The sequence below is a fragment of the Podarcis raffonei genome, chromosome 9, assembly GCF_027172205.1.
Source record: "Podarcis raffonei isolate rPodRaf1 chromosome 9, rPodRaf1.pri, whole genome shotgun sequence".
NCBI lineage: Eukaryota > Metazoa > Chordata > Lepidosauria > Squamata > Lacertidae > Podarcis > Podarcis raffonei.
In genome coordinates this window covers 30,362,560-30,377,121 of record NC_070610.1, presented here as the reverse complement: position 1 = coordinate 30,377,121, position 14,562 = coordinate 30,362,560, and the positions used below count along the sequence as shown (strand labels likewise).

At 39.0% G+C, this 14,562-nt stretch overlaps 1 protein-coding gene across 5 annotated transcripts in view; it reads left to right on the top strand.

Moving 5' to 3' along the window:
* The window catches only part of STOX2 (storkhead box 2), a 127,887-nt gene that overhangs the window by 96,476 nt on the left and 16,849 nt on the right, over positions 1–14,562 (top strand). For all 5 annotated transcript variants that reach the window (XR_008332088.1, XR_008332087.1, XM_053402510.1 and 2 more), the window contains exon 2: positions 8,743–8,895. Coding sequence is in view for 3 of the 5 variants with exons in the window: in XM_053402510.1 (XP_053258485.1) it covers positions 8,743–8,895 (153 nt within the window). In the remaining 2 variants the exon portion in view is untranslated. The remainder of the gene's footprint in view (positions 1–8,742; positions 8,896–14,562) is intronic.

Below are 14,562 nucleotides of genomic sequence, written 5' to 3'. Positions count from 1 at the left end.
CGTGGTCTGTACAATGTGGCATTACTTAAGCTGCTCCTCTTGTCTCTTGTTGTGAAGCTATTCAAAAGCCACTGCTACTTTGAGAACCAATTATTTGGAATAGTGACAGGGAGGGTCTGGAAAAAGAAGTAGTGCTTTGGCAGTATAGCCATTTTAATGCCTGCTGTCCTCCCAAACCATGACAAGTTCGGGTTATGCCAGTTTTTCATCTCCCTTCTAATCTGCCCATACAATTTCCCACAAATAGGTTTCTCAACTGGGCATTGTTACCCCGAAGTACCTAAACCCACTAAAATCATCATCATCATCATCATCATCATCATTTTATTTGTATGCCGCCTTTCCATAGTTAAAACAATGCTCAAGGCAGCTTACAACATGACAAGATTTACATAATTACCAATGTAACAAAAGTCATAAGCAATAAATAAAACACATCAAAAGTACACAACCAAATGGAAAACAATTTCCACATAAATCATAAAATCTAAAACTAGGAATACAGTGCTACCTCGGGTTAAGAACTTAATTCGTTCTGGAGGTCCGTTCTTAACCTGAGGTACCACTTTAGCTAATGGGGCCTCCCGCTGCCACCGCCGCGCGATTTCTGTTCCCATCCTGAAGCAAAGTTCTTAACCCGAGGTACTATTTCTGGGTTAGCGGAGTCTGTAACCTGAAGTGTCTGTAACCTGAAGTGTCTGTAACCTGAAGTATCTGTAACCCAAGGTACCACTGTACAGCATTAATATCAATTACAATTTAAAATGACATAGATAAAAAAGAAAAGCAATTTAAAAAACAAAAACGGAGCCCTCTCTGCCCAGATGGAAGGAGGCAGGCAAGGCCCTTCAGGCCCTCAGCAGCAGGTGAGTCCTGCAAAGTGAAGCCTGAGGACAGTTCTTCTCTGCTTCTGACATATTTAGTGGTATTATATAGACTTGGAGTAGTTTATTTCCAGTCTGGCTACCTCATTGTAAAGTTGTAGTTCTATCTTTAGGGCAGGAGTGGGGGACCTTTGGCTTTCTAGATGTTGCTGAACTGCAGCTCCCATCAGCTCTGGCCAGCACAGCCAATGGATCCCCCACCTCCATTTTTAAAATGTCTACCTTTGCCTGATTGTCCAGGTTCATAGTCATAGCTTCATTTGCAGTATTATTTAACTCCACAATTCGCAAGAAGAGATCCTATAACTTAGCCTTGATTGACTTGAGCAGCTAATGTCCATCTAACCTTTGCAGTGAATTCATCGGTTTCACCCTTGTCCTTGGCCACATTTGTCAGTTTCACACCCCTTGATATTTTGCTGTTGCCATGCACCATGCTAGTTATGGCCTCCGTGTTTGACAGCTCAGACATGCTCTCATCAGTTACCTCTTCCCTGCTCAGTTTGGCCATCTTTGCTTTCCTCCCAAGGGTTCCTCACTGCATAACAGATTTGCTGTTGTCTAGTTCTCAATACAGCCATTGCCTGAAGCAATATAAGCTCAGTGGCGGTGGGAGACTTGATACTAAGCCACCATTAAGCTCAAAAGTGAGCCACGCCTCCCCCAATTCTGTACTGTTCAAGTGGACTGGAGTTTCTTTTTCTACGGTCGAAAGAGAGCCGTTCAGGATTCTGTGGTTGTATTATAAAAGCTGGTAAGTGAACCAGCCATCTAATGTATTATTTTAGAAGCTGATGCGTATTTGAATTATTAACACTTGACATGTTTTAGATCTTAATACAGTATCTACTCCTTCAAAAACTCTAGGAGTTAAAATGGTAACTAATTAGTGATTACTTGGTTATTTTGGCCACTGTTTTAGCTGTTTTGTTTCTGTTATACAGTGCACCTAGGCAGTTTTCCAAAAGCTTCTCTGGGAAACCTGGAACGCTGTGCGATAGCATTTTCCCAGAGCAATTACTCATTTCAGCTTACAAAGGATTCTGGGTATGGTGGTGAAGAGTGAGGTTGGCCAATGCTTTCATATGACTTCACTTTGCAGAGATCCAGGCGGAAGATGACACGGCAGAATCCTGAGGCATTGCAGCGCAGTGTTACTTCCCCCATCATTGTGAGTGCCTCCATTCCAGAAAGTAGAAGTAGAACTGGTCTAGAAATGCTGAGTTGCACTAGATACTGTAAAGCAAATTAATGAATGAGGAGCCACATTCCTAAAGTCCTTTCCAGCTAACTTAATTTTGCTTGTGTGCTCTGCAGTCTGATGAGTTGACATCTACTCTTAATTGTCCAGGCACTGCTGAATTATTTAACTGTGACCAATTTATAGGTAATGTGTTCTTGATCATAGCCTTATTTTAAAGGTAAGGTGTATTTGTCATCTTTCAGGTCCAGTGCAGTCTTTCAGAGAGTCCTGTGGACTCTGGTCTTCATCTATACTATGAAATAGATGTTTTCATAATAATATTGTATCTTTTTTTTGTCTGTATCTGGTGTGCTTGTCCATGCAGATGAAGGAAGCATATCTGCAAGGGGAAAAAGACTGCTCCATTTTAGCATGTTGTGTGGTTTTACTAACACATTGCTTTTAAAATCTTAGAATAGTATGATTTTAGCCTTTTAAAACTTTTTTTGTCTTTCGTTTAGGTTTTGTGAAGAACATGCTCTGTATTTTATATAGACTTTTTTTTAAAAAATTGTGCTTAGAAGATCTGAATTTATGGCATTGGAGTTTTGCCTAGCCGTTGAACGTGAGGGAAAATATATTAAAATATGGTTTTTTATCATTTTGGATATTTATTTCTGGCAAAAAAAGGATGTTGAGGGCGTGACTTTTCCCTTCCATTGAACTTTAGCCATTGTTCTGTACATCTGTTCACTCTACCTGAAACAGTGCATGTTGAGAATACTTCGGTTCTTGTTGAAAACAAAACCCAAATAGGAAATGCTGTAATTTTCTAATCTAATATTTTTAATCCAATGATGGCCTTTGTTTATCTTGTACCTAGATAGTCAGCATATTCTATCAAGCTATATTAAGATAAGCATGTATGAAGGAATGTTAGCATAAATAGAAATTTCAGAAGTTTGTTTTGGACAGGTCAAACTATACTACTAGCTTTAAATGTAAGCTTGATTGTTTGTTAAATGCACTCCCAGCTCCCTTTTGCAGTGGTTCAGTTAGGTAATTTTGCACTCTGGAATGAATAGTCTTAGCTTCTTTGGATGGTAAGGTGTATTACTTCAAAATGTGGTATGCCAACACTGCTTCGCTGAGTGTGAACTGGGGCCCCTGCCCTAAAGTCTTATCCTGATGGTATCACTACCCTTTTGGAAAATAATTTTGACTATAACTTGCAAATTTGAAATTTGTAATGCAAATGCTTATTGTCTTAATCTTCCACTGACCTAGTTTGCACTTACGCTAAGCCAAACCATGTCTTAGTGCAAGCAGATGGATGGGATATAAATTTAATAAATAGATACTAAACAATGGCTGGGTGCCACTTAACCAGCAGTAGAAGTTCTCCACACAGCATAGAATCTTTCAATATTCTGTTGTCACCAGAGGCCAACTGACAGCCGCATTGTTTGTGACATGAAGAGCAAAGCATTAGTATTAAGTGGAAATTATTGTGCATAACTGCTATTTTTTTTAGTAAAGTTGGAGTGTGTCTTCAAACAGGTTTTTCAGGTCTTATGTGTGCATATTTACCTGAGTTTGCTTTTGATTGGCTTATAGAGAAGGGGTCACCACTCTTTTTGGACCAGTGGGCACATCTCAAATTTTGAGAGAGTGCTGTGGGCACCACTCACAAAATTGCTGCCACGGGGCTTGGCATGATACAAAATTGGTGAGTGTATAATCATTGATGCTTCTCCATAGCTATATCCCCCTTTGCCTGATTGCGAAGATACACCTGTTTAAGACCTTGGTTTCCCCATTCCCGCTCCTAAACCAGAGTCTAGGCTGCCACTCAGTAATGCAAGAATAAGCCCCATTAAACTCAAAGGGACTCATTTATGAGGTTGGCATATATACCATTACCTCTTTAGGTCATTTGAGCAAGGGAAGCTTTTCATGGACTGGAAATTAAAAGCTTTCCTTGCTCAAAGGACCTAAAGAGGTGATACACAGATGTAAAGGGTAGCATATACTTAAAGGTAAATGTAGTATATGGGTGCTCTGGAACATAGACTTTACAATGTTGTGGGTGTTTTGACAGCTCCTGCTCTCCCTAAGCTCTCAGGTATGTCTGGTAATGGCTCTTTCTTTCAATGACTTGGGTGGAAGAACCCTGTCTTCTGGTACTTCCTTGGGAGAAGGCTTCCACTGTTTCGCTGTAAGATTGCAAGAGGCAGCTGTACACTCTGCTGTGAAACAGAAGTATTGCATGGGAGAAAGCATTTGATACTTAGAGCGTCTGCTGGAGCATGCCAAAACTTGCTGGGCTCTCAAGAGTGGCCTGTAGTGGCTCATCCCTCCCAGGACTTGGGAGGAAGAAAAACCCAATATCCAGGTCTCGCCAATCAGCATATAAACATCTGCTTCTCCACTATAAAGTTGCAGGTTGCCCAAGGCTAGGACTTTGAACAATCTAATAAGATAATGAAAGAGTTGACTTAGAGTGATGCAGTTCAAAAAGTAGAGCTAGAAACATGTAAGGCAAACTAGGAGAGAAATGCAGAATTAAAGTCTCAGGCATAACTTATATTTTGAGGTGTTCTAGAACACTTTGGTAGGTTTCTTTGACCAAATATTATTTGGATATTGAAAGCAGGGCTGCAGTAGGAATTGAGATAGCATTTCGAAGAGGATCTTGCATGTTTCAATTCTTAGAAAGCAGCAGTTATAGGGCATTAAAGTGACTTCCCAAATAGTTTTAGTTTTAAACCACAAGCAAAGCAAATGGACTGTGTTCCAAATATATGATATGTGTGGGTTTGTGCTTCTGTTTGTTTTTTTGTGAAGACTTGTTTTATGTTTTTCTTTTCTCTTTTTTGTTGTTGACATATGTATAGGGACAGTGGGAGGGAAGGGCGGAGTGGAATGTCAGTGACATTTGGGTGGGAAGAGAAAGGAAAACGGAGACTATTTCTAAGTGTATGAATTTTTAGAAAACTGACAAAGTGTTACTAAAACAGAGCAAAAGGTAGCATTATATAAGAAATAATTTATTTCCCAAAAATGGAAGATATGTGAAATTTAACTTGAAGTCAGGATACCATTTTAACTTATCAGCCAAAATATTATAAAATAGTATGGCACTATAGCTAATGCAGGATATGCCTCAGTTATGAAAGCTTGGGCTCTTTCTGGAATGACTACTTCCCATCTTAAAAAAAAGAGGAAAATTTTAATTTGCTTTAGAATGAAGAAGGTAATGTTATTAATACGAATCTAGAAGATGAATAGTTTAAGTTTAATATCACATGAAAATTCATTTATCATATTTTTTATTTTTTTTTAAATAGCTATGGACTATTTAAAAATACTGCACTGGTCCATCCTGCTCACAATTTTGTGCTCTGACTGCTAATGGTTCTCCTGGGTTTCAGACAGGAATCTTTCCCAGTTATACCTGGACATGCTAATGATTGAACCTAGAACTTTTTGCACCCAAAATATGTGTTTTACCACTGAGATAAGACTTTCCCATTGAGAGAGAGAGAGAGAGAGAGAGAGAGAGAGAGAGAGAGAGAAAGCAAGCAAGCAAGCAAGCAAGTTGCTGTTTAGTATTGAGTTGTCCTATGAAATGAAAACTTTCCCGCCAAATCAAATCTTTTTTTCATAGAGTGGGTACATCAGATGTATTTCATACTATCACTAAACAACTGACTAATGGACACTTACCAAATAGTTTGGTTATCCAAAGGAGCTCATGGAGAAGTCCTCCATCACCCCTTATCTCTTTGGTTTCCACAAAGTCCTGCCAGTAGCAAGAAAGGATAAGATAAAATGGGATGGGACATGAATGAAACACTTGCTGTTGTGACAAACAGAACTGTGTGCCCCCTGATAGTAGCACCCAAATTACTCCGCATGCAATCATTCTATATTATAAACAAATTTATTGGGGATTGGAAATGATGCATAATTGGGTTGTATTCTGTGAACTATATTCTGTGGTTAAATTTGTTCTGAACAGGACTTTTCCTTGAGGGAAGACATAGAAGACGCTTGCAGTCTTTTTCAAACTTAAGTCTGTTTGTTGGACTACACTTCCCATCATCCACTGACCACTGGTCCTGCTAGTTAGGGATGATGGGAGTTGTAGTTCAAGTTTGAGAAATACTGTTGGAGGAAATGGGTGGAAAGTATATGCTGAGAATCTAACTGAATATTTCGAATAACATTCTCCTTAAGAACCCATTCATTATTATCCATTTTTTATCACTTAGAAAACTTTCTTATTAAATTAATTTTTTTGCAGTTTTTTATGTAGCCATCTGCAAGAAGCATCTTCTCTACTCAAGCAAATTCTGTTTGGTAGCCATTTTCAGGTTGTTTTCTTAGTATGATAAGAAAGTAACAGGGAACAGCTTTGCTTTTTTTCAGTTGACTGTTGTTACTTTCAGTTAGTAGTAGTGGTGATAAAACCAATTGTTGGGCATTTAAACAAACTGGACAGTCAAATTGCAAAAGCACTCCCCCCACCCACAGCTTGCCCTTTAATTTGGAGCATAAACATTGGAAAGTTGAGTGTGGTAATTTAATTTTGAAGGAGAGCTGCTTTAAGCGAGCATCAGCCCAAGTTAATGGGAGCCATATGGTTGATTCCCCCTGCCTCCATGCTCCGTAAGAGTTGTGATATCCAGAAGAAATAAGCTACCCAACTTTTTATTAAGAAGAAAAATGCACTTTAAAATTGATCTGAAATAATGGAGAAGATAAGTGTTAGCAAATATTATTTTTAAGAGTATGATAAAACATGGCAAATTAGTACCTCTGAAGGTGAGATGAAGAGGAGCTGTCACTGGTTCTCTGTAAGCTCTACAAAAATATTTGAGATGAGGAGCCACAAAATGTCTCATAGACATCTGTAGAGTGCCTATTGTATTAACTGTGTCAGCAGTGAAAATAAATGAGAATTCCCCTGTCATGATAAACAAGAACTAAAAAATATTTTAAGAATTAAAAAGGAGTGGCTTATGTTATGCTTTTAAAAGGCAGTCAGCCCATGCAAATATTTATTCATTGTTTAGCTTGACTTTATAATAAGTTGTGTAGTGTCGAAACATTAGTAGTGTTTTCAGGTATGCAGAAGCATTCAGAACAATTTGTTTAGTAATAGTAAATGATTTAAATAGAAAATAATAGCTGCATCCTAAGTCATACCACTGAATGCAGTGTCCACAATCCAGTCCAGTGGTGTGTTGGTGGCTGTTTCGTGTATTTAACATGCCCAAGACCCTGTGTTGTGTTGCTGCAACTATTTAACACAAAATCTAGTAGAGTTTAAGCACCCTGAAATCATTGGGCTTAAGTGCATTTAGAGCAGTATTTGATTTTGTCCCATGCACTTATAATCATAAGCACAGCTTCAGTCCCGCAGAGAGCATGTAGACCAGCTGAGCCTCCACATGGGAGCCTGTGTTGAAGGTGAAATTCTTGATAACCAGATGTTTGTTCAGAAAGGGACAATAAGGGAGGCTGAGTCCATCCCCCTGCTCTCCAACTAAAACAGCTGATGGGAGGGTTTCATTTTTAAAAAATGGGTCCCACATGTGCAATTTCAGGCAGGGGAATTGCATATACTTCACTTCTCCTTCAGCTAGAGATATGGAAGTGTAGATAAATGAAACAAAGATAATCATTTGCATGAATCTAAAATCCTTTCTCATAAGAACCGGCTTTAATATTGCTTTTAAGTAAACAAGAAAGACCTTGCACTTATAATCAATGCAATACTGTGTGTAAAACAAATTCTCTTATTAGCCTTCGTATTTTTGTAAATTTGAAGCCCCTCATTACTTGAAAGATGTACTCATGGTTTACCATTCCTCCCCCCCTTCATTCCTCCCCCCCAGCCCTCCTCATCTCAAATTAAATTGTCGCCTTTATGAATCCCTGCCAGTGATGCTGATGCAAGTTCACCACCTCAGTGGGAATTAGGTTTGAAATAGTAGGTAAAGGGCAGACTTTGAAACATCATGCATATGGGATTTTTATAATCACTTATCACAGGGAACGGTTCCATATTTTTTCAATGCGGTATTTATATTGCTCTTTAAAAAATTCACTGATTTTACACAGATTTTTAAAGAAGATGACGAAGGGGTAAAAATTGGGGAAACGACCTAATAAGGTCAAATACAGATGCCAAAAACTTCCATCAGATTTCTCTGTCAGCTTCTTCATTCTTGACTGACAGTCCTCTCAATACTTGTGGTTTCATTCTACTAAAATGAGTAGTTAATGTTAGCCCTCTGCTAGAGTTTTTTTAATAGAATTGTCGAGCAATCTGCTTAAAGATAGAGAGCAGGGGGTTTTTTTATATAGAAAAATGGAGGCTGCCTGTTCCTAAAGATTTTTTTTTGTAGTCTTTCATGTCACCATACTCCTGAAGACTTGTACATTTTAACCCCCTCACCACCACCCCTATTAAACCAGACTTTCGGGATTGATATGTTTTAATAATGTCAATTCTGTTTTGAAAATAGTCTAGGGTTGTTGTTGTTTTAATGTTCTCTATTCTTCTATTGTCCAGGTTTTATTCCAAAACTACGTTGGAAACATCTGTGTCTATATAGTCAGCTTGCTTTGAGGATACTTAAGCAAAATATTTTCTCTCTGCAGGTGATGTATCGCCCATCAGTATGTCTCCCATCAGTCAATCACAGTTTATCCCACTTGGGGAAATCCTTTGCTTGGCCATTTCTGCAATGAACTCAGCACGAAAACAAGTCACGCAAGAAGCGCTAGTGGAACACCTAACAACCTGTTTCCCAGGTAAAATACATGCTAATGTATCTGTGCTCACATTGACCCAGATTTTCTTTTCCTTATTTTTAAACAAAGCATTTCAAATGACCTGTAAAAGTTTTACAAGCTTGCTGTTTTGAAATGATGTATATTCAGGTTATTTCACTTGCTTTTCTTGTTATATTGAATCAGGGCTTGTCTGTCACCTCATTCTCAATTATATGTGCATGGAAAGGATTTTCTTTCTAAATAGATGTGAGTGTGGATTTTAAAGTATGTTTCAAATACTTCCTCCATCTTCTCTAAAAAGAGTTCAAAATATTAGAGAATTAAAAATGCTGGGGGGGGTTGGGGTTGTTTTTTTTTAGGGGTGGGGGTTGGGAAGTTGACATGCAGCCTGATCCTGTTTTTGCAGAAGTAAATTCTACTTAGTTCAGTGGGGTTTACTCTGAAGTAACTTTGCATAGGATTGTAGCTGCATTCTGTAGCAGAGTTCTTTTATTGCTCTTCACGTGTGGCTTTATTTATAAGGTGAGTTGCCAGTGTTCTCAGAAGACTGTGAAATTAATGATCCGTGTTGGAGGTGGAAAGGCGGTGGAGAGGGCACATAAAGTTCACGTTCCTTTCTATTTTATTTTTTTTATTAAAAAAATTATTGAAATTTTACAGACAAAAGAGAATTACAGAATAAGAAAAGAAAAATAAGAATAAAAAGAAAAAAGATACAAAAATGCAAAGAAAAATACAAAATACATAAGGAAATAAAAAACAAATAAAAAACAAATAAATCTTTTCGTATCTTATATTTCAATTACTTGTTTCCTGACCTCCTCACACCTCCCTTTTTTGTATTCCAATTCACATGGTTAATTCAGCAAATCCTTTCCCTCTTTGTATTTATCTTAATTCTATATCTTAACATATTATAACTTTATATTTCATCTAATTATCAGTCCATTTTTACATATATTTTTTAAACCTTATTGCTAAAGCCACTTCATTACCAGTCAGTATTACCTAAGTTGGCAAAAAGACAGGGCTTGTAAAAAGCCAATCAAGGAAAGTTATCTTAATAAGAAATTTCCATCATGCTGATACAAACTATGTTGGGCAACTAATTTCTGCCTAGTAAGAAATGGAGAAAACCCGGGGGACAGGCAGACCATGTCCAAACACTTCTCAGAATGGCTTGTTATAAGAAAAATGTGTTTCTGGCCCTCCCTGCAAATATAGCAAGAGTAAGAAAAATAGCAATAATGTTAAAACAGATAATGTTAAAGAATAATACTTTGGAATCAATTAAAATGATGCTGTACGATGAGAATAGATCAAGCAAACATATCATTCCATAGTGTCCTGTGAGAAGCTGTGGACAGATGGTTTTTGTGGCTACCGGACCCTTTATTCTTAGAACTGTTTCATATTATAGGCCTTTTGTGGTGGTTACATACACATTTTCATACCACTGCTGTTTTGTTTCCATCACAGATTGCAGATGTTATTACTGGTGATAACTGAGTCCTTTCATATTATTTTTATTTTTGTTGTGTTTCTCTCCCCCCCCCCTTTTATGTAAACCACCCACAGAATCTTTACTGAAGGATGGTATTCAAAATACTTGAAAGTAAGAATAGATCACCTCTATAGTCATCAGAATTGCTAATAACTGCTCTGGCATTTGCTTGTGAAAACCGGTACCAACCCACAGCCCATCTGGTTCAAAAACTGGTTGCCCATCTAAAGCTGCACTTATCAAACTGCTTCTGCTACTTTGCTGCTTTTTACACAACTCTTTAAGGTTGAGTAATTTCAAAGCCCACAGCCTTAGAAGAAAAATGTGCTTCCTCAATGCAGGTTTTTACATTGCAGCATAGCCACCTAGTTTGCTGAGCAACAGAGCAGGTACAAATCTGGGTCATGGCTATATCAGAAATAAGGTATACTAATTATTTATAACCTCACATTGCAAGCACTGTACATCTTAAACTAGTATATCATGAGCAAAGGATGGTTTTTTTTCCTACCCCTTGTTAAGCCACAATGACAGTTTGGGGATGGGGAATCATTTTAGAAGCTTTAGTACAGTATTTGGAATTTGCTTTTCATAAATCTGTATTCATAGTGAATAAACACCAATTCCAGTAGAACATGCCTCCTTTATTGTTACACCTTAGGGTTAGCTTTATTTAAAAGGAAGGGAGAGGGAACATGTTATTACTTCATTAACCAAAGCATTTAAGTGGTTGTTATTATTATTATTAGGGACGCGGGTGGCGCTGTGGGTTAAACCACAGAGCCTGGGACTTGCCGATCAGAAGGTCAGCAGTTCGAATCCCCGCAACAGGGTGAGCTCCCGTTGCTCGGTCCCTGCTCCTGCCAACCTAGCAGTTCGAAAGCATGTCAAAGTGCAAGTAGATAAATAGGTACCGCTCCGGCGGGAAGCTAAACGGTGTTTCCGTGTGCTGCTCTGGTTCGCCATAAGCGGCTTAGTCATGCTGGCCACAGGACCCGGAAGCTGTACGCAGGCTCCCTCGGCCAATAAAACGAGATGAGTGCCGCAACCCCAGAGTTGGTCACAACTGGACCTAATGGTCAGGGGTCCCTTTACCTTTACTTTATTATTATTATTATTAGTACACAGTACTGTCTATTTACTGAAAGATAAGATTATGAGCCTATGGGCATGCACCATCTAACAGACATGATACAAAAGGAAAACAAGATGGGAAGGCAAGAAAGCATTTGAGTATTCTGCATCTTCACCGGCCAGTGGATGGGGCCAAGCTGATCTCTTCCTTGCTGTGATGTTCTTCCTATGAAGCAAGGCATGCAGCCTCCCAGTAACCTTAGGAGAACATCCCTTCAGCTCTGCGCTCCCAGCTGGAGCAGAGTGTTCTTCCGTGCAGGAAGTGAAGAAGCAATGACGCTGCAACTGTTCCTTTTCTGGCTGTTGGATAGGGCCAGGTTGGCCTCCACTTCTCATGCTTATCCTCATATATAGAGGAGAGAGAGATTCCACAAATCTCTTGGCAGAGCTTGACTATAATGATGAACGTAAAACAATTCTTCCTAATAGGCAAACACGGTGAACGCCTATTATCTTATTAAAAGAAATCGTTTTATGTAAAGTTATGTTCAATATTTGTTGGAAGGCAGATTGAATAATGCTCCCTGGGCCCAAGCTAGGGAAGGCAAATGGAATAGGTGCCAGTCATTAGAATGCAGCAACAAAAGGGAAGGCATTTTGGCCGTTTTCACTGTCAAGGTAGCTGCAAAATTAGCATAATATATGGGACTATCTAGGCACGGTAAACTGAAATGCAGTATAACTATTAATGCTGCTGTTACCTTGAGAAGTGAGGAAGTCATTTTCTGACAGCTGCCATGCTTCATTGTGGCCTCTTTCTAAAACTAGGATTCCTATACATTTCCTTTCTAAATTGCATCCAATTTACACACAGCAGCTTGAAATGTGTCTTACATTTAACTGGGTTCACCTTAGGTCAGCCTTCTTTTGTGGCCAGCAAACAAGACATCATCTTCTGTCTGGAAGCTCAGTGGAGGGCACAGCACACTTTCTTGAGATGTGGAAAATGTACATGTCTGATGATTCAGTGTCCAGACAGATTTTGCTTTTGAATTATTAAAGCACTACATAATCTTAAATAACACTACTGCTGTCAGGCAGTATTTTAAATTCCGGTTTCGCTGTGTTTTATTTATTTTTTATCATTGAAAGAATTTACTGGTGAAGTGTAGGAATGAGGTAGCTTTTGAAGATGAACTAGACATACAAATATATTTTAACAGAAGTTTCTCTAATCTGATTGCTAGTCATGGTAGTAACATGAATTTTGTGCGATCTTTGGGGTGCATTTAACCTATAAAGTTTTCTCTAACTTTAAAATGGGTATAATATAAGGCAATGGTTATAGGGTTCATTTGAATTAATTATTTTGCCGGTATGGAAGAGATAGACCTTCAGGTTGCAGGACCCTCTAAAATAGGGGTTTTGATTAATTGTAACCCTCAGATTCCCAGCTTCTTCTTTTTTAAAGAGCAGGTTTCTAACATTTTTAGAGCGTGAGATGTGAGGCAGAATGTACAGACAGCTTCTCATTTTGTGCGAGAAATTAGCCTGCTCCTGTCAGTATTTTACTTTGAACCCACCCACCTGTGGGGGCGGAGGAGAGAATGGGGTAGCCCCGGAAATTCTCCTCCTACCAAAAAAATCATTTGGATACCTATGCATGTGAGGGAGAAGTGCCCTTGGAGGAGAGAGACAGAGAGAGAAGTGTATGAGTTCTCTGTGGGGGGGACAGACGGACCTATGCATATACAGTATGTGTAGTCAGTGAAAGGGAGATGTGTTATTATTAAAGGTAGGTAGGTAGGTATGAATATGTGGTCTGCATTTATGTGTGGTTTGTGGGAGACACAGAGAGATGTTTATGTGGTGTGTGTGTGTGTGTGCGTGAGAGAGAGAGAGAGAGAGAGAGAGAGAGAGAGAGATATGCACGTATGTCTGTGGGTGAGTAAGAGAACTAACGTTGTCGCTGCCTTGTATATTTTTCCTGAAGTGGTGGGGGAGAAAACAATTTTGTGTGATCTCCACAATCGGTACCAACAGGACATAGCTGAGTTCCCATGGTAAGCCTGAGGTTTTTGGGGTGGGAGGAGGAATCAGCAAGGACTGTGCTCTCTCTAATGTTTCGTTACGCTAGGCCCCTTATGGCTGCTGTTTTGTGACTGCTGCCTGCAGCTCTTTCTCAAAATTCAAGGTACTTATGCTGGTCCGAAAAGGTTTGCAACCCCTCCTCTAAAACACAGTGGAAGGTAATACATTGGGCAAGAGGGTGCAGAGAGAGGGGGAGAATTGGCAGGCCACTGCACTAAAATGGATTGTACATTTGTAATAAATTATGAGGCTCGATTAAATTATGCTACTTAATTCTTGTTGTACTGTTAGGTCTTTTGAAGATGTTTCTGCAGGGTACAGAAATGTGGCTTTGAAATGGTATCCTAACATATTTGAGCCACTATGATATAGCGCAATGGTGGTGAACTCCAGCCTATAAGCCTCCTCCCCATTTGACTTAAACCTTGCCTACATGTTCACCACATGACTTCAGGCATGCTAAATTCAAAAGGGAAAATCGGGAGCATGCCCTAAGTGCCCTCCCAGTTCTTTCTTTCCAGCCAGTGCTTAAATCCAGCTCTTTTTAAAATTTGTCACCTTTTCCACTCACCCTCCAGTGACTGAAAAAGGTGACAAATTCAAAAAGTGCTAAGTTTAAATTAAATCTAGAAAGGAATAATGAGTAATGCACTTAGAGTGTGCCTCCACAGCTTGAATTTTTTCCCCAAAAGTATGAAAGCTTTTTCTTTCTTTTTTCAAATAACTGGATTTCTTCTCATGATTGCATGATGACGTTAAGATGGTGTTAAAAATTCTCGCACAGCCTAACACATTTTATAGCAAATTTTCTCACACTGTCACTTTTTCTTGTACTTTTTTCAGACATAAGCAGGAAAGTGATCTAAAAGCCTTCATTATGCATGGGGTGGCTGCAGCGCATGCCTTAGGATGTGTGGTGAAACAAGCTTGATTTGTTGTTGTAAGATTATTTTGGAATCTTGGTTTTGGTGGGCGTCGCCCTCCCATTCCCATTACTTTCCAAATCAATAGTGTAT